The sequence below is a fragment of the Oreochromis aureus genome, linkage group 3 (genome assembly GCF_013358895.1).
Source record: "Oreochromis aureus strain Israel breed Guangdong linkage group 3, ZZ_aureus, whole genome shotgun sequence".
Classification (NCBI taxonomy): Eukaryota; Metazoa; Chordata; class Actinopteri; order Cichliformes; family Cichlidae; genus Oreochromis; species Oreochromis aureus.
The window spans coordinates 84,425,966-84,449,807 of NC_052944.1; the positions used below are offsets into that span (position 1 = coordinate 84,425,966).

Here is a 23,842-nt window from a genome sequence, read left to right on the forward strand (position 1 = left end):
TCAGATTTTCCCCACACTGAAAACTGTTATTCAGGTTGCCCTAACAAACCCAGTTAGCAGCTGTAGCTGTGAAAGGTCTTTTAGTGTCTTGACTCAGCTCCACACGTGGCTGAGAAGTACCATGGGTCAAAGCAGACTCCAGCACCTGGCTGTGATGTCAGTTGAAAAAGAGATGCTTGAGAAACTTGACCACCAAAATGTGATAGACAGATTTGCCAACCTCAAGGTGAGGCGACATATGTTAAAAGAAAAGTCTGTGAAGGTTCTCAGTTAAATGAAAAGAAAAAGTCTGCAGAGCCATAGTAGTATCTGCAGTAAAGATATTTTAATACATTGTACCAGAGGCCAAGGTGTCTCCATTTTTCTAATCTTTTAATAATATTTTGTACATTTCAAGGACTCTTCTATTTTTGGAGTGTATTTTTTATGTATCTGTATTATATTATACATACACTTTAAAAGTGAATCTCTGTACAAAAAATGCACTCAGTTTACTTTTTACTCACTATGAGCATCATTCATTACTCTCCCCCAGTAATTAAGGTTAGGATATGTATTTTTTTTAAAAAATCCAATCCATTCTTCTTTAGCAGCATTTAAATAACCTTTATCAGATTTGATGTTTTTGTTACAGACTTTTCAAAAAAGTGTTTTGCTTTTCTTTCACAAATGTGGGGATATAATTGTGTTAAAATGTACAAAACAGTGATGTCATGTTTTGTGACGAGGACCCAGGCACAGAGAGACTTGATGAATTTAAGAATCTTATGATTTAATAAAGAAATTTGCAGACTTGCACAGAGAGGCTGAAATTATGATGACTGATAATGGAGATGAAGACAACAGACGATGAGGACAGGGAGGAGCAGGGGTTTAAATGCACCAACGAGACAGTCAGAGGGAACTCGGGACAAATGGAGACATTTAAGGATGCAGGGACTGACAGAGACAGGGAAGAAGTCTCACCGTGACGAGTAAAGTTTACCTTGCCTGGCTGGGCAGCTCTCTGGGTGCTCAGCACCCCCAAAGCTCTGATCCTAGAATCGCCCCTGCTACATATTTAGAACTACAACCTTTTTATGTCACAATTCCAACCCTCCTTCTTTATGATTGGAATCAGTGCATCGATTTATTTTAGACAAAGAACAATGTTGTACATCTAGCCCTGCTCCTGTCAGTACGGGAGCAGCGGCGTCGCTCGTGAGAGATTCATTTGCAGTTTGGACCGTAGGGTGAACATCTGTTCTGGCAGCATCTGGGGGCTGGGCGTATACTGTCCGATTTTTGGCTCGGTGAGCCGATTTTTGAGTCGTTCGACGGTTTTGGGGATCGGCCGAGTTTCGCCTTCATCGTGTAGTATACGTGGGGTAACGAGAAGAGATTAACACATCACGACCAGCTCCCGATCATCAATCGTGAGGATTTCAAACCTGTTTGAAGTCCTGTCGACCGTCGTGAGGCTGTCACTGCAGCCGCTCACACTGCGCACGCGCAAACACGTAAACATCGGTGAAAAAGACGGAGCAGCACAGTGCAGCGTGTGATCTGGACACAAGTGACGGAGGCACAACTTGTAGAACTTTGGAAAGCTCATCGGAGCGTTTTCGATGTGGCCTCACAAAATTATCACGACCACAACAACCGTGAAAATAGTTGGATTTACATTGCTGCTCAATCACAGCTGCCTGATCAATGTTTTTCATTAGCAATTGAGCAAAGTTGATGGTGGTGATGTGTGTGTGTCTGTGTGAGTGAAAGACAGAGAGGGAGAGCGAGCGACAGATTTTCTGTTATAACCTTCATTTTATGGGCGCACAGTTTGAGCACTCAGGTCGCATCAGAGCATCGGGCCGTATAGTGTGAGACCTGCATCGTGACCTATGAACTTCTAACCCCTGCGAGTCAATCGTACAGTTTGAGCAGGAGCTGAATAACGTGACTGAAAAAAATCGCACAGTGTATGCCGAGCTTAAGGGTGTCTGAAAACTTGCTAAATATTGCGACAAAGTCGCTAAATTGGCAACACCGCTACTACTACTACCTCTTCCGCAATGATGTGTTTTCCTCTGATTGGGAGAGAAGAAAGGGGAGTGTACGGAAAGATTCAATTGTCTGTTTGAGATTGTCATTGTTATTGTTCTAAATAAAGTTTATTAAAAAAAAAATACGACTACCTCTTCCTCTTTTTATCGCAGTTCGCAAACAACTTCAGGTGCCTTAGTGGATCGGAACAGCTTTTTCTCATATTCACAGCAGTTGCTCTCCAAAGCCCAAATATTGTCCTATTAATTACATCACCTGTACTGCTTTGAAATATTTCTTTTACCTTTAACTGAATACAATTCTTCTGTCATTCAAATTTGAGTATTCGTTGCTTTCCTGTTATTTACCACATACATGTTCAAATGTCTCCTCTTGTCCACAAAATTCACAATTCCCCGTGTCACGCTTATTCATATTTTTAAGTGTGTAGTTTAAACATGAATATTATAAATGTGTGACATCAGCCCTCTTACCTTGTGTAGTAAATGAAAATCAGGAGTTGTTTGTTCGTATAACCATGGTGGTAAAACTGAAAATGATACTGCTGAACTAATACTTTTGTTACTAATTCCTTTCTAATGTATTTCTCCCTGTAATTTAACCAAAACTTCTTATTGATTCCCTTTATTTTTCTTGTTTCTGACAAGGTTTAACTATATCATGTGCTATATGTTTTTCACCATGTCATTATAGTTATGTCAAAATCTACACAGATGCATCAAAGAATACAGCCAACCAGAGTGGGATAGCATTTATAGTTCCTCAATTTAATATCAAGGTGGGGAAAAGGATCAGTGACGGTTTATCAGTATACACAGGGGAAATGGTTTCAGTATGTTAGCAGTCCAGTGGATTGAGGAAACAAAACCACTAAGATCTGTGATATGTTCAGACTCGAGCTCATCACTGGCCAGTCTGCAAGACAGCCACTCAGACTGCAGACCTGACATTATGATAGAGATCCAGCAAACATTGTTCAGACTTGTTATGATGGGGCTTGTCACATTCTTATGGGTACCAGCGCATCATGGAGTTAAAGGAAGTGAAATGGCAGATAGGACAGCAAAAGTCTCAACAAGGAGACCGATGGTAGATGTGGTTATTAGTGTGAGTGGGACGGAGCTCAAGAGCAGAATACGATAGAAAATGAAGGAAAGGTGGCAAAAGCAATGGGAGGAAGAGAGGAAAGGGTGGTGGTTTTATAAAATCCAAAGGAAAGTGGGGGAAATGAGAAGTACAGGACGAAACAGGAGAGAGGAGACGATTATATCTCGACTGAGATTCGGACACACTGGTTTAAATAGCACATTATTTTTAATAGGTAAACACTGTACAGGGGAGTGTGACTGCAGTAGGGAACAGGAAACAATAGGACATGTTTTATTGCATTGTCAGAGGTATGATGTGGAGATGAGACAGCTGGTCAAAAGCTGGACAATATGAAAGTGAAGTTGGGCTGGATTGATTTATTTCGCATGAGCTCTATAAGTGAAAGTTATCAGGCTGTATTTTGGTTTTTAAGGCAGACCCATTTGTTCGGGAGGATTTATTTATTTATTTATTTATTTATTTATTTATTTATTTATTTATTTAATATCGGTCCACACTCCACACCAGTTGGTGGCGGTAATGCACCATATTGCTGTTTGCCGACCGCCAATAAACCCTATACAGAAGAAGAAGAAGAAGAAATCGAAAGAGTAGCGTCTGCGTGAGCGTCTCAGAGACAGATTCGCAGTCAGTGACTGTCAGCTTTATTTAAACCTTAAATTAATCTGATGTGTTCAGGTTTAAACTCAGGTTCAGTTATTGAGTGAAAACACCAACAGACTCAGACATTTAGAACAAACTAAGAGTCAGATCAGCAGAAACAGAGAACACGGACATGTCTGCTGTAACTGCGTCGCTCTGCTCCACGCTGATGTTTGTCCTGTTCGTCTCTGCAGGTGAGATTTAACTGTTTTAAGCCCAAATATATCTGGCTGCGACATAAAGATGATTAAATAGTATCAGCCTCTTTATATGTTAACAAAATTTCGTAAAGAATTACTTTCATATGGATTCAGTTTCTCTCTGTGTGTGACGGAGACACGAGGCTGAGTTGACATTTAACATCTGTGAGAGAGACAGAGGCTGTGTCCCAATTAAGAGACCACGCGTACTACAAGTACGGGAAGTGCGGAAGTGAGAGGCTTGTGAAATGGGACGGTCTAGCCCTCGTCGCGCTGCTCAGGTTGCCTAGCAACCATGATACTAACCACGAGAAATGTTTCATACAGCTTTGTTTGACAGAAATGAAGGAGAAAAAATGTTTTGTTGGTCATTCATTTTTGTCATGACATCACTTTGATTAGTTGAGTATCTGAGGCTGAGACCACGGGACTGTAAAACATGATAGTTGGGCTTCATTTCTGTACTGAACAGTCATTTCAAGATTAGTTAGTAAATAATAATTAGCTAATGTTGTTCATGAGACTAAAGTCATCTCACTGTGGTAATGTAAATATAATATGGCCAATATTATATGTATTGTCAGACTATTATGATATATATATATCATATCATAATATAGAGAAACAGAGAGAGAGTGCAGGACAGACAGACAGGTGACAGTCTCAGGTGTATACACTGCTACAAAACAGCACAAGAGAAGGAGGATTTAGTGTTTGTGTTATTACGAGTGCTAAACAAGAAGAGTTCCAGATGGTCCAGTGGACACATGTGTGACTCCTGTGATTAAAGCATCTTTCTTTCAGCTTAACGAGTGAACCGTCAGCTCGTTCAAACACACGTTAAAGTCCGTTTGGCTCGACACCACCGAACAGAGGCAGCAATATAACATAGCTAACATTAACAGTGCAGTGAATCCTGCTTGTGCCGTCATATTCAGATATTATTTACTATAGTATATATATATATATATATATAAAATGTGGCCTTTAAGGCTGCAGACCCTGAATTGGGATACAGCCGTAGACGGCTGCTATAGATTGAAACAGTTTGACCTTTAACCTCTCTGCTCTGTCTTATTTCCCTTTCAGACCAGAAAATCATCACAGCTGAGTCTGGACAGGACGTCACTCTGACATGTCGAGCTACAAACAACAACATCGCAGCTGTAAAGTGGAACAGAACTGACCTGGTAGATAAACATGTGCTTTTGTACCAAGATGGGAAGTTTGTTCCAGCCAACCAGCATCCATCTTTTAAGAACCGGGTGGATCTGCAGGACAGACAGATGAAGGATGGAAATGTGTCTTTGATTCTGAAGAATGTGACGATTAATGACACTGGAAGATACGAGTGTCGTGTCCAGACGAATGAAACTCACTCATGGGACCTCATCACCAACCTGACTGTTGTTGTTCCTCCAGGTGAGTGAGTAGAGTTGAGTGTGTGTGTGATCAGAGGTGAAGCTGCTTCCTGGTTGTTGGTGTTTGTTTGTTGTATGGATGAGCTGGTGGATGTCAGAGGTAGACAGATGTTTCTCCAGCTGTTGTCTTTGTGGTAAAGTGAAACAGATTACAGAGTCAGATTAATGTCTGAGCTATTTTAGGGCTCTACTCAGAGCTTTCTGTGTCAGACACTCTCTTTTTACCTGGTTAAATCACCATGGTAACTAATGTTAAAAACATAACCTGGTCATGTTCAGAGTTTTTGTTTAAAATCAGCTCTGAGTATTTTCATGTCCAGCATGTATTCAGTGTGATGTTGATTCTCTGCTGGGGGAAAATCGACATACATTATGTATAAATTACATTTTCTACAAGTAACCATTGATATTCAAAAATTATATTTGCAGCTTTTTAAACCGTATCTCATTAAAACCACTGAATGTTACATCACACTCACACTGGGATGTCTGAGTTTTCATTTAGTGATGTGTAAAATGTGTAAATGTTTTCGTACTTGATTCTAATCTGTTGCCCAGGCTGTTGACATTAAAGCTACTAGAGGATCAATTATAAGCTTCATCAGGATATTTATCCCCAAGAATACATTTTAAATCCAATTAATTTCATTTGATCAGCTGACACCTGTTTCTCACCTGCAGGTCCGACAGGAGGACGCACTAAGGAAGGAGGAAAGACGGATAAAATAAAGGAAGGCGGAGGGAAGGAGGATGAACATGTTGGAGTGGCAGTTTCTGCTGCGTTTCTTTGTGCTGCTCTGCTTCTTGTTGTCGGTGTTGTTAGGTTTTGGATAAAAAGACGACTTCAATCTAAGACTTACGATGATCCAGAGATCACACAGCCTCTTACCTCTTCGCAGGAGGACAGTTACACAGATGACCTGAAGATAAGTTAACATCCAGGTTAATTTCATTGAAATTAACTTTAAATTAAGCAGGTTTTTTTGTGTTGGTTTAAAATATCAACCTCATGTGGCCTTTTCTTCTTTAACTGCAGCACAATGTGAAAAAAACAAGTTTGTATAACAAGCTTGTTTTAGGTGCTATTATTTAGTTTTATATATTTGTATTTTTTATTTTTGTTACTTCAAAGTAAATCCAGCTTATCAACTTTACTGCTCACAGAGGGATGCGAACGCTGTATGAAACTAAAAATTCATGTAGCTGAACTGTAGATATTTCTCTCTGACTCTGAACTGTGAACCTCGCCAGCTTCTTCTATTCAACAAGTTCCTTAATGTGTCTTCATGTATATGTCTCATCTTTACATTTATACCTGTGTAATGTTGTTTTTTATTATCTATGTTTTTGTAACGTACAGAGGTGAAAGGTTTAAAGGTTTTCTTTAAGTTCTTGCAGTTATGAAATTATGATCTTTATGTGTTTTGTGAACAGACTTATGATTGGCTGTTTCATGTGATGAACCAGAAATAAATGAAAGAAACAGAGCGTCCCAGTTTCATGGTGATGTTGTTCATCTGCTGCAGATTTCAGGCCTGACACTTCTTCTTTTGACCTCCACATGCACATCATGCTGCATAACAACCATTATACCAACATGCAAGTTGTTAGCTTGAGGATCACCTTGTAGCAAAAACACTATTTTATAACTGGACAGAATGGTGTACATCACTTTAATGCTGGATTGCACTAATCCTCAGTCAGAAGGCCGTACATGCAAGAGAATGTTTGTTTTATATGCAATGTGACGGTGAATGAGGAGCAGACAAATTAAATTGTTTTTACAGCTCCAAATACCAACAACAGTCACCTCAAGGTGTTTTATATTGTAAGGTAGACTCTACAATAATACATGATGTGTCCCATAACAATCTTCTTATGGAGTTTCATCATCCTGATTTTGTAAGCAAGCAAAAAATGCATGGTGCATTAAGGATTCTGAACAATTCCTAAATGCACCACAAGATGGCAGTCCAACACAAAGAATAACAGTTCACAATGTAACGCCTCTGTTTACCACAGGTAGAAGAAGTTCAAACATGGAAATGAACAACTAAACCAGGGGTGTCGAACTCTAGGCCTCTTGAGCCGGTGTCCTGCAGGTTTTAGAGCTCACCCTGGGTCAACACACCAGAATTAAATGATTAGTTCATTACAAGGCCTCTGGAGAACTCAAAGACATGTTGAGGAGGTAATTTAGCCATTTAAATCAGCTGTGTTGGATCAAGGACACATCTAAAACCTGCAGGACACCGGCCCCTGAGGCCTGGCGTTGTCCAACCCTGGTGAACAAGTGCAGACACTATCAAGCCGACTACTGAGCCACGGTTACATTTTGAGAAGAAGAAAAAAATACTCAAAGGATCGGTTACTCTAATCTGTCTGATTGCGTCCTGCTGTACCACTAATCATATTGATATCCTAAGATGTAACCAGTGATATCCTTGCATCCATTTTGTTGTAGTTCTTGATACACAAATTTACATCAGTTTGTTCTGAACAAACAAAGTTTACATCTGTTCAAAGTCTGGATGCCGATGATAATGTGTTTATTTTGTGCTATAATCACATATACTTCTGTGTTGCCAAATCCACTTGACAAGAATATTATATTAGGTTATCTAGTGTTGGCATAAAGCACAGCAAACCAAATGTGCAAAGTCATGAGTTTCCTTTATCAAAGAAAAAACTATTTTCTGAGTTATTTCTTGTTAAATTGCCCATTTTTCTCATACATTTCCACTTTAATCTGGAAGAATTTGAGTCTTATAAATAAATTGGTAATTTGCTGGTTCATCCTTTGAGTTAGGTGCCTTTTTATGTTTTTTAATGATTCATATGTCAGTGTTTTTAACAACAATAAAAAACGTCTTTTATTTAAAGGACAAAGGCACACAGCGTTACAGACACTTGAACACTTTATTTACACGTTTTTTTTCACCTTTATGCTTGTGCACCACGTCTCTCTCTCCCTACAGGTCGCAACACCCTGCTGAAATAGGGAAGGCATGATTAGATGATGGAGGACAGGTGTGTGGAGCATCCCCTGACACCACACCCCACTGCTTCACACAACCCTGCAGCTGAGCCACAAACCACGCCCCACCACAATGATATATTACTCCGGTAGCTGGACCCATAAAGATGACTCAGCACACAAAGGCTCTTAACTAAAAGAGTTTTATTACAAGGAAAAGACTTAATAAGTGTTTATGATTGGGGAGGCTGAGTGACTTCAGTGTGGGAGGAGCATAGGAGCTCTGTCAGAGATGACATATGTTGGTAACTACTGTAGTCAAAAGGATAAGTAAAGATATCACACATTTAAAACACATAGAAACAGCAAAAATCACTTTTGGCACAAATTTTGACTTATCCAGGTAATTATTGGTGAACATCGGGTTTTCTATGAAGGTGGTTCACTTCAAGGTAAATCATCATGGTAACTTGTGCTGTCACATTAACATGCTCTGGTGCTTTTTATTCATTTTTATTCCTTTAGAATTTAGAATGAGGTGGGTATTTATTACTACTGTACAAACATAATTGAGCTTGACAGTCATGATGCATTCACAGCAGTAACAGGCACACACCTCCCTCTAGTGGTCACATTAAGTTCAAACATAGAAAAAGTGTTCGACACCTATAACACAGTGCTGGGATCCCTTCCAGGCCATTCAACCCCCCACACTCACACCTTGACCCATGTGACCTCAGTAACTCAGTTGACAGCAGGGTGGGTCAGCCACTCTCAGGACCACTGCCAACATCACAACCTCACTAGGAGTTAAATACCTGAGACTCTCCATCAGCTTTCAGAACTGAAGAGGTGAAGCATCCTTGTGACCATAATCAGAGGTCCAGTTGTCTTCAACTCAAACTCTTAAAAGTACCATGACCTGGATGATGGAGCATGAGGGAGTGCATGCATGGTTAGATAATAATGCTAACAGCTAACACTGTCGCTTTTCCCGTGTCCCGTGTTTCATGACTAGTCACCTTGTGTCTGTGTTAAGCTTGTGTGTCTTACGTCTGAGTTTCGGGAGGTGTGTTTCCTCTTTTATTTTGATAGTTCTTATCCTGTGTGCAGTGTATCTAGTCTTGCTTCCCCTTGTCTCGTAAGGTCGGATTAGTCCCAGCTGTGTTCCCCTCCTGTTTCCTGTCTCCTATTCCCCCTGTGTATATATGGTGTGTGTTTCCCTCAGTTTCCCTGAGAAACTGAAGGGAACACTTGGATTGTCTGCGTGTTTTACTGTGTTTCTTGTGTTTCATATTTAGCTTTCCCCAGTCTGGTTTTTGTTCATAGTGTTTTTACAGCCAGAAATAAAGGCTCGCTTTTGCTATCTTCCACCCTTGTCTCTGTACGCCTGCATTTGGGTGGACAATCACCTCACTCCATGCTATCTGCTTTGCCAGATGTGACAAACACACTGTTAATTCTTACATAAAGTCAAGTATAATCAACATTTTTGTGTTATTTAGTTATTAAACAGTGAACATGACAAACTGAACCAGTATATGTTAATAATTAAAGCAGATCACGTTGAAATCGACGGGATGCTAGCCTCCATGTAAAATACAAAGACAGTTAATGAGCTGCTTCAACAGCTCACAGAAAGTTGTAGTTCTTGCATGTTATAATGTTATAATATCATAAATAGATCTTATTGTTTACAACACTCACATCCTCCATCTTTCTCTCGTTGCTCACATGTGCCACCCAGCCTCCACGATCTCTGATCAAGCTCCACTCGCCTGGGTAACTTTATATCATTTTGTATCATTTTGTCAATTAATTATAATTTATATACAAAGATCCAGCCAGTTCAGTTGAGTTATTACTGGCACTGATTTAGGGCTTTTAGTGTGAGTTAAGGTTTTAAACGAGGCAATTCAAATCAATGAGAGGAGGCTGAAAGAGAATCAATATGTTCATGATATCAGGGTTAGTTCTCTTGACAGAAATCACTGGGCACTGTATGAGGTCCTGAGGACTGAGACTAAAGTGGAGCTCAGGATTTCTCCAAAGGATAACTGCATTATTACACATTTAATCCACCTTAAATGTGTGTGGAACAGCTGACCAGACTATTAGTCAATCTCATTTTGTGTGACTCATTTAAATATCCTGCTCAAAGTGAAACTCTTACAAATACATATGCAATAAAGCCGAATGGAAAAACACTGCTGTCCATGGCTTTCATTCACAAAGTGACTCTGAGCTTCTTTAATAAATCCAGTGGCTTTTAAATGTTAATGCTTTGCACTGTCAGTAACTCTGGCCCTAAATGTTTTCCAGTTTTGTGATGAAGAGATATTTTTACAGGCTGCTCTCATTTAAATATAATTTGCATAAAAGCATCAGGGTACAAACACACTGTGTGCATTTTGGTTTCCACAGCAGAGATCCTGCACCACATTTTTAATGACACCTGTATAAAGTCATTCAGATTCTCAGCACACTGCTCTTCTCTTTTTCTTTTTTCCAAGATATGTTTATTGAGCAATTCACATGCTTGTATGACAATGGAATTTACAGCATCAGATAGTTGCTCTGTTTTTGTACATTTACATCACAGGCTCTTCTCTTTTTCTAAGTCCTTATCAGGTCACCTACCCACTGTGATGACATCCAGGTAAAGGAAAACTGGTCAGGAAAAGGAGACTAAGTGGATGTAATAAGTTGCTGTGATTACAGCAGAACTGCCAGAGAAACATAATTAAAGGACTGAAATGTTTCTTTGCAGCCAAATTATTATTAACTGGGAAGTGGATTCCAAGATTTTGAGGATTTGAGATATTCTTAAGTGGGTTACTGGTTCCAGATGAATGTGACGTGCAGTTAGTGTGAAGCAAGTTTAATTTCTAAAAACTTCATCTGAATTCATGACAAGCTGTCAGACTTTATGTGACATGATATAAAGCCGAAACAGGAAACATCCTCCATTACTGTTTTATATCTGGTGTGCTCTGCCTCAAACCATGGACACTATCCTGAAGTCCTGTTTGTCTCATATGTTAGATTCACATATTATCAGGACATCACTGCTCCAAGGCAGAATCAGTCTGATGGAGTCAAGTCTTTGCCAAAGGAACCACAATTAATTCATGAGCAAATATTAATATAATAATATAATTATACAGGTTTAATCCATCGATCAGTTTTGCTGCAGTATTTGGGGCCGGGTCATGGGGGCAGCAGCCTAAGCAGAGACACCCAGACCTCCCTCTCCTTGGCCACCTCTTCCAGTGTATCCGGGAGAACACCAAGGCGTTTGCAGACCTGAGAGATATAATCTCTCCAGCGTGTCGATTAGTGTGTTTGCAATAATATAATTTCACAGGTGGAGGTATGTGCAGGGACTGCAGGTAGTTTAGCAAGTAACGTGATTTGTACCCCTGCTCCTGTGTGCTGGGAGGGCCTCTGAGTCGAAAACACAACCGGAGTGTTTGCAGAGTATTTGGTTTTATTCAAAACCAAATACGTCAGTGAAACAAATTCTCATTTCTGACTTCAGGGATTTGTTTGTCTGTGAATGGATGTACAGGCTGGTTTGATCTGTATTCTTTTGATACAGAGGTCAGTTTGCACACAATTTCTTTAATTTTATCTTTTGACTTTTCATTTTTGAGTGATTTACTTTTGTAAAATGTTTTGCTCACCTGAAATGAAACTTAAATAAGTTCCTGCTGACCTCACACTGTTTTTATCTGTGGATAATTTTTCCATCCTGATGGTCAGAAGAGTGTTTGAGGGTTTCAGATCCTTCAGAACAACAGTAAGTTTTTAAAATGACGTCTTTCAGTTTCTTAGATAATCTGACCGGTTGACTGAAGTCTGTGAGCTTCATTGGATTAACACATTGTTAATGTTAATCCATGAGAGCCAGTGTTAACTCTTCACTTTACTGGTTACAGATGAATTTCATGTGGAGTTAGTGTGAAGTATTTGATTTACTGTTACTGCTGGTTTCATCTGTGAAAACACATCTTATGAAACTAATTCAGTGTGGGGGTTTTATCATCTGAAGAAACAAAAGCTGTCAGACTTTATCTCTATATTTTTTAAACTAAGTGTTTGATGCTGTTTGTTCTGCTGCTTCTTTATTCCTCAAAAAAGTTCTATAGAACAGCTTTTATGGAGGTAAATGCTGCTTCCTTCATAGTACAATATGCATTTTTATACAGAAAAAATACACAAAATATAAAATATATAAATGACATCCATTTAAATTTGATATATTTTATATTTTGTATATAATTTGTTCACCTTTTTTTAACCATGCACTTCATCGTCCAACTACGGTCCAACGTAACACATCACAACGTCACGTGGCTCAATTTCTTTAAGAGACAGGTCGGCCATTTTGAGATCGTGCGAACGGGTGACAGAAAATTTTTTGATCTTTATTTAAACCTTAAATGTAATCTGATGTGTTCAGGTTTAAACTCAGGTTCAGTTATTGAGTGAAAACACCAACAGACTCAGACATTTAGAACAAACTAAGAGTCAGATCAGCAGAAACAGAGAACACGGACATGTCTGCTGTAACTGCGTCACTCTGCTCCACGCTGATGTTTGTCCTGTTCGTCTCTGCAGGTGAGATTTAACTGTTAGAAACTAAGTTTTTAACAGAGTCTATCTGTGAGATAACAAGGAATGAAGCGAATGAGCCTGGGTTACGCGTTAATGATATTTCTCCAAGAATTATTTTCATATTATTTGGTTTGTGTCCGTCGGTGTGATGATGCTAAAGTCAGTTAGCAGCTTTAAGGTGAAATAATTTATATGGAATCAGGTTTCTGCCAGAAATATCACACAAGATATAACATCATTGCGACCTGTAAAAAAGAAAAAGACAGGACAAAGACACATTGTGAAATAGAGCCAGAGACCAAAGATAACTAATGATTAAATATTGAGGTGACCATCTCTGCATTTATTTCACTCACCATGTGATCCTATCTGTCTGTCCAATCTGTATGAAGCTTTAAACAGTGAAATCAGTAACCAATAATCTATAACCTGCTGTGACTGGTCACACTGATCAAGCATCACTGTGAGTGTGTTTAAAGATGGATGACCTCAGGTGGTAGAGCAGGTCTCTTACTAATTGCAGGGTTAATGGTTTGATTCCAGTCTGTGTGCCATATATCCTTGGGCAAGATACTAACACTAGGTTGCACTTAGATAAATCCAGCAGACTAGGAATGTGTGTTAGATAGAAATCAGTGACACAGAAAAAAGTGCTTGGGTAAATGAAGTAAGTTGTATAAAGCATGTCTGAGTAGGAAAGCACTATATAAGAACTAAATGTAGTTTAGTCTCTTGTAATGTCTAATGTTCTCCCTCTTCTTCAGCTCAGTGCTCTCTGATTGGCTGCTGTAGAAGTGAACAGTTGCACTTTGACCTTTAACCTCTCTGCTCTGTGTTGTTTTCTCTTTCAGACCAGAAAATCATCAAAGCTGAGTCTGGACAAAACGTCACTCTGACATGTCGAGCTCCAAACAACAACATCAGAGTTTTAGAGTGGAGCAGAGCTGACCTGGGGTCAGAATATGTGCTTTTGTACCGGGATGAGCACTTTCTTATGGACAACCAGCATCCATCTTTTAAGAACCGGGTGGATCTGCAGGACAGACAGATGAAGGATGGAGACGTGTCTTTGATTCTGAAGAATGTGGCGATTAATGACACTGGAACATACGAGTGTCGTGTGTTCATGGAAGAAACATGGCAATGGCAGTCCATCAACAGCACCAACCTTCATGTTGTTCCTCCAGGTGAGTGAGTAGAGTTGAGTGTGTGTGTGATCAGAGGTGAAGCTGCTTCCTGGTTGTTGATGTTTGTTTCTAAAGATGTTGTTGATGAGACTTTGTAGAAAGCAGCTGGTCTGAGTGATGTGATCAGAGTGCAGTAGATAATGTCTGACAGCAGTTTGAAGAGGAAATGGATTCTGTTCTGTTCTTCACTCATCACCTACCTGACAGCTGACACCTCACACCTGTTTCTCACCTGCAGGTCAGACAGGAGGACACACAGAGGATGGATCTGTTGCACTGATTGTCGGTCTGTCAGTTCCTGCTGTGCTTCTTGTTGCTGCTGTTGTTGGATTTTTATTCTACAGAAAACATTTTAAAAAACCAACAGAGTCAGGAAACAAACCAGCTTCCAGCTGAACTTTGAGTCTTCTGTTGCTGTTCCCAGGCTTCAATGCAGACATGAAATACGATCTAGGTCCTGAATCTGTGCCCTGTGCTATAAAGTGAGTTCAACATATCATGGCAACATGGGCAACATCTGACCAATCACACAGATGATTGTAGCTGAGTGGCTGATAAAAAAAAAAAAAAAGATTTGAAGAGCTTAGACATAAAACAGAAAAGTACCACAGCTGCTGCAGACAAGGCAGCTGAATGAGATGAAAAACAGTAGTTTTTATTTTAATATTAAAAGCACTTTGTGAATATGTGAAAGCTTTACATGTATTGAACAGTAAGAATGGAAAAGCTGCTACATCAATAAAGTTTAACTTTTTGAAGGCAGGAAGAAAAGAGAAAAATACCAAGTGTTTGAGTTAACAAATGTATCAGTATCACAAGTTTATCTTTAATGAATTAAAGAAACTGAAGGTGTTTTCATAAATAAATGCAATAAAGTAGTCAAATCTATGACGAGTGTATCCTAATTATGGCACAATACAATTCACCACTTTGTGTTAAATGTCTCAAAATGACTTTGAACATACCAAGTATGCTTACAAAAGAACTGAAAAAAATATAAATAAATATAATTAAAAAATAACAGGTATGGAAACTTTTTAAAGGGTTTAAATAAAGTATTGAAATGCCTTTGAGACTTGGGATAGGCTCCATGTGTTTTATTCATATACTTTGTGTGCATTGGCTGTGCCAGTGGATGTTGTCATAGATAATGAAGCTGTCAGAATAAGTGTATCCTTATTTAAAAATAAACCATCAGTGCATCGTCTTCCACTTACCCAAACAGGGGTTGTGGGGGGGATTGGGGCTCAAGTTTTAATGTACTTCTTTAAATATTTCTTTAAGATATATAAATATGATTAATCTAAGATTAATAATGTGCCCTCCTTATAATTTATTCCAATCCTGTAAATCAAAAAATAAAATGAAAATCACTGTTTCTGTTTTCGTGGTCTGTTTTTCTCTGCCTGGGTTCTTTCCATTAGAAGTGAATAAAGTTGAGTGATGGTCTTCATGTAGGTCTGAGAGAGAGAGATGTTTCCGCACTAAAGGTTTAAAGATGAATTATTTCCTGACATGAAAACATTCATGAAGGGAACTTTCTATCAGTTATTCATTGAACAAAGTCCTCTCTGTGGAATACATCATGATCAGACTCAGTAAAAGAGAATAAACTGACAGCACTGACTTTCTGTGACTTCACTATGTAACAATAAAACTAAAATCAGAATTAAACTCAAATTGAGTCACAGTTGCTAATGAGCCTGTGACTGTAGTTAGAAACAAAATGAGTGCATGTTGTTTGAAGACTGTTTATATATCTTAAAGAATTCTTCTGTTTATCACAGAGAACAGAGTTGTTCTTCTTCTGTGACTGTGAACACACTGCTGATCTGTGATTCAGCTGGTTCAGATTGATGAGTGTCTCAGTCAGACTGAAGTGAACTCATCACTCCGTACCTCTAATGAACACCTCCAGCTGCTGTGTTAACATTAACATCTGCACATTAACTCCTAAATAACAGCTGGTTCGCTTTTAAAGCTGTAGCTCACTTCCTTAGTATTTTCTTTGTTAAGGCCTAATCGTTCCTATTCTGATTTTTCTTTTTCCTTGGATTTGGTGCCTATTCCTGATGTTATGAGCCTTTTTGCAGAAAGTCTTTCTACCTTAAAATTGACTCAAATCTTTAGGAACCCAAAGGTGGTTTTACTGTCCGACTTAACTGGCAGACTCTGTAAATATCAGATAATTATCAGCAGCCTGTTGTACAGTAAATGCTGTGGACAAAAGAAGCAGGTAGTTTCATTTATTCCTGTTAAAGGCATCGTGTGGGCAGAATAAAGCTGACAGGTAAATGCTTTATGACCATGAAACAGCCCACCTATTTGTACTTGTGGATGTTAAATGAAAACGTGTAAATAGACTGAACCTAGTTCTGAATTCTGTTTCATGTCTAATCTTCAGGTTACTCTGAGCTTATTGTATTTAAACTGTATAATTAGTATAATTCCACAGATCTTCCTGTGTCTTAATAGCAGGGCTGTGATACTAATTTTTGCTGGTTCTTTTCTTGAATTGAAATAAGCTAAACATCATGAACATAGCCGATAGTTTATAATCTTTGTGGCCAAAGCACTTAAAGCAAACACACAGTCACACAGCATGTTTGAAAAGCACCTGATGGTTTCATTCATTTCATTTCATTTATTTGTTCATTTCAGGCATAACAAAATACATATATTGAACATAAAGTGCACAAAACAAAAAACAAACAAAAATTACCTGAAAAGGAGTGGGACGAAGAAAACTTATTAAATCCCACCCCTATACTCACTCATCAACAAAAACAATAAGCTTCCCGCAGCTACGCCCATCGTTGCAAAGCATCATACATATACATACATACATATATATCTACACACACATGGACATATATACATACATACGCGCACACTTTTTTTTTTTTTTTTTTTTTTTTTTTTTGAATCCATACCAGCAATGGTAAGAGAACAGACATTACAGAGCACACTAACACCATCATTGAGTATACTGTGACCAGACCAACTGTTTGTAGAGGAATTTAAATCTATGAATATTTTTGCATTGTTTCAGTTGTAAACTCAGACTGTTCCAGATTTTCACACCACATACAGACACACAAAAACCTTTACGGGTTGTTCGAATTCTGGGTAATTTGAATTTTCCGAAGCCTCTCACATTATAACCTCTTTCTCGAATTTCAAATATAGTTTGTAAATTTGCAGGTAGAAGTTTATTAAAAGCTTTGTATAAGATTATGGATGTATTGTAATTAACCAGATCCTGGAATTTAAGTAACTTTGCCTGAAGAAAGAGTTTGTGAGTATGATCTAGATAACCAGCCTTGTGAATAATACGCAGTGCTCGTTTCTGTACTGTGACTAATGGATTAGTTGTATTTTTATATGTGTTTCCCCACACTTCCACACAATATGTAAAATATGGAAGGACCAGGGTACAGTACAGAGTACGAAGTGCATCTTTATCAAGGTATGGTTTCACTTTGTTCAAAACTGCGAGGCTTCTGGAAATTTTGGTTTTTATGTGTCTGACGTGGGGTTTCCATGAAATTTTGTTATCAATTACGACTCCCAAAAATTTGTTTTCACTCACATTATCAATTGGTACACCTTCAATGATAATTGGTAATTCTATATTATATTTTAAATTACCAAACAACATTGCTTTAGTTTTACTTATATTTAATGATAATTTATTTATATCCATCCATTTTTTTATTAATTTTAGCTCCCTGTTTACGGTCATTACAAGATCAGTGTAATCATCGCTGCTGAAAAATATGTTGGTGTCATCTGCGAACAGTATGAGTTTAAGTACTTGAGAAACATCAAAAATATCATTTATGTATACATTGAAAAGTTTTGGTCCCAACACTGATCCTTGGGGAACACCACATATAATACCAAGTTTCTCTGAATGGTAATGCCCTATGCTAACATATTGTTCCCGACCCATTAGGTAACTTTTTAACCAGTTACCAGCTTTCCCTCGAATACCATATCTTTCCAATTTATCCAATAAAATTGAGTGATTGATTGTGTCGAAGGCCTTTTTGAGATCAACAAAAATACCAACTGCATATTTATTTTTATCCAGTGCATTAGTAATTTCTTCTACTGCCTCAGTTATCGCCATTGAAGTGGTTCTTTGCGTTCTGAAACCATACTGACCAACATTTATTATTTGATGTTTTTCAAGGAATTTTTCTAATCTTGAATTAAAAAGTTTTTCTAAAATTTTTGAGAATTGAGGCAGTAGAGAAATAGGCCTATAATTGGTAAAACTGTGTTTGTCATTACTTTTGTATAGTGGTATTACTTTCATAATTTTCATTTTTTGGAAAACAACCGGACTGAAATGATAAATTACAGACATATGTTAAGGGACTAGCAATATTCAGAATAACCTGTTTAACTACAGACATATTTATGTCATGATAATCCATTGAAGACTTACTTTTACATTTTAATGTGATATTTATTACTTCTTTCTCATTTGTAGCAGAGCCCACACAGCACCTGTCACATGGTCACATGCTCATAGCTGATAATAAAACATCAGTTGCTTCATCCTAGGATCTCTTAACCGGATCGCTGGTGTTCGGGTAAGTTGTAACCCACATCAGATTTGAGGGTTCTGCTGCTGAATAAGCTTGGAGGTGTAATTTCCCTCCCCGCCACAAGGAGGCGAGTATGTCTTGAGATGACTTTCTGTTAGTCAACAGTTCCTGTTGTTAAAGCCATTACTCAAGATCCCGGTAAGAAAAGCTTAAATAAAAGTTAAATTCACAATTTATCTTCACATACTAGTAGTTAAGTGATGGCCAAATGAAGCTTTCTGAAGCTTGTATTAAAAAACGATTCATTACTCGAAGCTTTTCAACACAGTCTTCTCTGGTGACATCTGGTGGCGAAAATTATGAAGAGTAGCTTGACTCTACAAACTAAAAAGAATCATTCATGAAATCATTAGTGGAGTTCTGTTTGGTATTTGATATTGGGCTACCGTTGCGTCGCTTTGAACATGTAATTGTTTTTTTTTTCTTTTTTTTTTTGAAGGGAGGGGGGGCTGAAAAAATGGTTATGCTTATTTGCTTAATACATTTTGATCAATAAACTTTCCCTATTTAAACATGCACCATGGTGTGGCCTTTCTTTGCTTATGACTTCTTGATGTTGGTAAATACAATAAGTGAGAAATATATATAATACACATATAATAATCAGAGATGGGCAGTAACGCGTTACTTGTAACGCGTTACTGTAATCTGATTACTTTTTTCAAGTAACGAGTAATGTAAGGGATTACCATTGCAAAAACAGTAATTAGATTACCGTTACTTTCACATAAGAACGCTGCGTTACTGCGTTACTAAAACCGTGATTTTTTGCGAGAGTGTCTCATGACAGTGACGTAAGCGAGTGCGACGTTTGTGACAACAGCTATGCGCAGATCAATAATGGATAATATATCGAGTGCGGGAGAGAGTATGAGCGTGCAGCGTTTAAAGCGTGGAAGTACTGACCTTATTTTGAGTTCGATTCCATAAAAAGTGACAAAAACATTAGTGTCCGTTGTGCATGGGAAGAAAATTTCTTTTTACAGCGTAAAAACCGATAAACTTCCAAGCAAGCACCGAGTGCGCTACGACTGTAATGAGAAATTCACAGAGAAACTTGTGGAGTCTTCAACTGACCGCTGCGGCACACCTGCACCAGGGTAAACCTCCGCCTACCCCACTCCTGCTTTACAGGTGAAAATAGAGCAACAGGGCCGCTGAGTCTTTGATTTTATTTATTTTCTGCTGTGTTTTACTTGCATCTATTTGAAAGAGTGAGTGTAAACACAAAAAATTATTTTATTTTATATGCTGGAATGTGCAGAAAATAGGTTTAAATGTTAAACAAATTTCTTCCAGTCAGGGAATGTTGCATATAATTAAATTTTTGCTTGATGCATAAAGTTAAAAGATTTAAAGTTTAAAGTTTTAAAAAGAGACGTTTCCATTTGATTACATTTTGTATGATGGATTATGCAGAAAAAGTAGAATTAGGCTGAAAGATCTATCGCTTTATCACCTATTCAGGTTGTAAATCGTGTTTTTAAAAAGTAACTAAGTAACTAAGTAATTAATTACTTTTGAAAATAAGTAATCAGTAAAGTAACGGGATTACTTTTGGGGGGAAGTAATCAGTAATTAGTTACTGATTACTTTTTTCAAGTAACTTGACCAACACTGATAATAATGTACAGCACATTATGGAGAATGCTTCTGCTGTGAGGTCCTGCCTCCATGTACTTATGCAATTAATCACTGGACAGCCGGACAGGTATGTTTATAAAAAAATATTATATTAGGCCAATTTTCCTATACATATTTTTGACCTGGGGGTAGGATTGATTGTGAACTGGAAAGGGAAAATGCTCAGGGGGCTAAGTAGGGCTGGGTATCGTCACCGATTTCTAGAATCATTTTGATTCAATCAACAATTCGATTCAATTTGATTTGAATCGGGAAAGTTTTCCCTCAGACAGTCAGAAATATTATAGTTCTGATCATTTATCACTATATATCCATATTTTTATATCTATAAAAAGAAAGCTGACACTGTGAGACTTCATTAGAGATGTAAACATCACAGCAGATGCCTTTGTTTCAAAGTAACTCAGAATAAAACACAGAAAAAACGTGGCCTGGCTTTTCATAGCAAAGAAACCTCCTTAAAAATATTCTGCAGTAGAACAAAAAAAAGAAGAAAACCATGAATCAACATGTGAACATTACCTGATGCTGCTGAAATAAAGGAGAGCAACGTTACAGAGGTTGAATTAGAGACACAGCTAAGCATTTTGCAATTTCGCATGATTGTAAAAAGTTTACATTTCTTCAGTATTGAACAACAGAAATGAGACTTCCTTGTCAGAAGTCAGTACATAACGGTAGACCGGTGGGTAATGAGCAAGCGAAAAATGCAGAAAACAGATTTGTAGATGGGAAACTGTTCTTGAAGTACACTGAGAGAGAGAGCTGTGCATGAAGTGTGATTTTATCATGGTGGAAGCAAAACAGAAAAGAGGGAATTCATGATGTTGTTTATCTGAAGCAAAATGTGAAGTGTGGTTTGGATCTTCTTTTGCTGGAGGTTCAGTCAATTTTGTTTGGAGAGTGATGAAACCTGCAGCAGCAGAATCTAGCGGGGGAAAAAAGGTAAACACAAAGCGCGGGTCTGCACTCTGTGTTTACCTTTTTATGCAGAATCCGTAAACCTGCTTTCATTTACTGTTTTAGCTGTTTGGTGTTTGACGAAATTTTGTGAGGTTTAACCTGAGATTCTGGAGTTTCAGGCAAAAAAGATTTATATTTACAAATCGATTTTAATGAATCAATATCACTTTATTCAATTTAGAATCGATTGTAATCAGAAAATCGATAATCAAAACCCACCCCTATACTCATGAACTTGCAAAGTAAAACATGATCCATTTAAGGTAGCCCTTTTTCATTTTTATTTAATAAGAGAATTTGTTTTACTGTGCGATGGCTGAGTCATTTTCTTTTCTTGGAGATAATTTCTCCTGCCTTAGAGAAAAACCTCTTGCATGGAACAGAAGAGGCTGGAGTGCAGAAACTGCACTGCAAGTTGGCAGATATGCAGGTATATGGTCTTCCTGGGTCCTACAGACTATCACCTAAAAAGAATACACAAAATGATTTTCTAAAATGTGTAGCGATGTAATTTATGTATACTGTAAAATACATTTTTTTCATTAGCTTTAATTCAAATGGAAGTGTTTCTGAAGTCATATACTGTAATGATATTTACATTATGAAAAGATCATTTTGGACATTTCAAGTTTTTCACTTCTTCAGATATAATAAATTGACCAAAATCAACTCAAAATACTCCCACACACCACAAAACCTCCCATTGTCCTCCCTGGCTCCGTTTCTCCCAACAAATTCTGGATCCTTGGCTTTTAGTTAGCATTAGCAGCACATGCTGCGTCTGATGTGAAAGGACCTTTATGCTGCCCACTGTGACTCACAGCAATGGTCCCGGGTCAGCCTGTTAAACTAATCCTAAAGTAATAATGATATTTTCAACCACTGACATACCACAACTTTCCTTTCAACAGCTACTGAAAGTTTTTATATAGAGATCCTCCAGCTTCAAACTGTATTACCCTTCAAGGACCTGCAGTTCAAAAAAAGCACCCCTCCGACAGCCAAACCCATCTGTTCTCTGATTGGATTGTTAAATTTGTGATTGACATGACATTGGCCAATCAGCTGAAAGGAAGAAAACTAGGGTCAAAATTCATACTTGTAACTTGAAACTTGAGTGCAGAGTTTCACATGTATTTTTTGGCTAAGTCCACACACAAATCTTTTTTTTACGCACACACAAATTATTTTTGCACATACAAATCCTGATTTACAAGTACAAAATATTTATGACCATAATTTGAGCCCATACAAGCGGGCCATCACTAATAGATGGCTATTTATTAGGATCTGAAATCTGTGAAATACGGCCGTGGGAAACTGCGTCAGCCAATTTGTCAGAGTAGGATGGTTTCTCAGACCAGGCGAGCTATCTCACCACGAGCTCCAGTAAGGGATGCTACATGAATGTTAGCGCCATAAAGACATGTAGTTGACTGCTATTAATATATTTCCTGTTTAAAAACAACCAGTCGGAGTTGTGATATTTATGTTTAAAGTACTGTAACATCACTGATGTACAGCTGTTAAAAGGATAAATATGGGAGAGTGAATCTTACAAGTTGATTTATTCTCAAAAGGGTAAATATAAGGTATATTTTCTGTTGCACTAAACCTTGTGTGATGTAACTCAAGTTATTTTATAATGGTTGAGACATTGTATAACTAAAATAATCTGCTTGAGCAATACTTGACTGAAAGATGAGTGATGGAAGAAGCATAGATAAAATAGTAATGTATGCACTCTGCACTGTGTGCATAGATTGGTTTTTGACCAGGACCGGATCAATTGAGATCTGAACCCTGTGGGTTCAGTGGCGAGCCAATCCCAAGAGAGTGACTGTAGACGGACCAGAGTACGGTGTGGCCAGCCGTGGGATCCATCTTCAGCGAACCTCAGGACTATCACTACATCCCTTGACACAGATAAGACTAACACTTTAAAAATCTACCCGGGTAGTGTTAGAACCAGTGGACAGAAACACACACACAAGGAACTCTAATTTCTCTTTCCAAAGAGAAGCAACAGGAGCGGAAACTCTTTAATTGAAACTCTTTAGAGAATTTCCTTAAAGAGGATATTTGGTTTTGTTTTTATTTTTGGACACTTTAATGTGCGTTTGTGCACTGTAGGAAGCCGGCTTTAGACAGGCAGGGTTTGTAAACTTTACAACTTTCAATACAGTTTCTATTCAAATTACATCTTATCTATCATTGTGTGGTTCCTTCTCTGCTGATCCTTTCAAGGCTCCATAGTCTTACCTAGAACTTTATGATTCTGGTCCAAAGTTGTCGAGACAATAATTTAATGCGTATCTCATATTATTTAATTGTAATACCTGTTACAAAAGTGGTGTCAGATAAAGGGTGGATATCCTGGATAGACTTCACTTGTGTTGTAGCAGTGGGCCAGGAG

The 23,842-nt window shown here is 38.1% G+C and overlaps 2 protein-coding genes across 2 annotated transcripts; both read left to right on the forward strand.

Annotated features, from left to right (window-relative positions):
• The first annotated feature begins 3,718 nt into the window (after positions 1-3,718).
• Positions 3,719-6,904, forward strand: LOC116320562 (butyrophilin-like protein 8). The gene is made up of 3 exons (XM_031740189.2): positions 3,719-3,989; positions 5,085-5,417; positions 6,098-6,904. The coding sequence occupies exons 1-3, from the start codon at positions 3,929-3,931 to the stop codon at positions 6,349-6,351; spliced, it is 648 nt and encodes a 215-aa protein (XP_031596049.2). The 5' UTR covers positions 3,719-3,928; the 3' UTR covers positions 6,352-6,904.
• A 5,946-nt stretch (positions 6,905-12,850) lies between these two features.
• On the forward strand, positions 12,851-14,686 carry LOC120434432 (selection and upkeep of intraepithelial T-cells protein 7-like). The gene is made up of 3 exons (XM_039602521.1): positions 12,851-13,016; positions 13,865-14,200; positions 14,625-14,686. Exons 1-3 carry the CDS (start codon positions 12,956-12,958, stop codon positions 14,684-14,686), a joined length of 459 nt encoding a protein of 152 aa, XP_039458455.1. The 5' UTR covers positions 12,851-12,955.
• Positions 14,687-23,842: the final 9,156 nt, after the last annotated feature.

What these genes read in the sequence shown, in the direction of transcription:
- LOC120434432 (XM_039602521.1), top strand. Translation starts at nt 12,956, where the DNA reads ATGTCTGCTGTAACTGCGTCACTCTGCTCCACGCTGATGTTTGTCCTG. An exon ending in TGTCCTGTTCGTCTCTGCAG is followed by an intron (nt 13,017 to 13,864) that starts GTGAGATTTAAC and finishes TTTCTCTTTCAG; the next exon opens with ACCAGAAAATCATCAAAGCT. An exon ending in CCTTCATGTTGTTCCTCCAG is followed by an intron (nt 14,201 to 14,624) that starts GTGAGTGAGTAG and finishes TGCTGTTCCCAG; the next exon opens with GCTTCAATGCAGACATGAAA.
- LOC116320562 (XM_031740189.2), top strand. Translation starts at nt 3,929, where the DNA reads ATGTCTGCTGTAACTGCGTCGCTCTGCTCCACGCTGATGTTTGTCCTG. An exon ending in TGTCCTGTTCGTCTCTGCAG is followed by an intron (nt 3,990 to 5,084) that starts GTGAGATTTAAC and finishes TTTCCCTTTCAG; the next exon opens with ACCAGAAAATCATCACAGCT. An exon ending in GACTGTTGTTGTTCCTCCAG is followed by an intron (nt 5,418 to 6,097) that starts GTGAGTGAGTAG and finishes TCTCACCTGCAG; the next exon opens with GTCCGACAGGAGGACGCACT.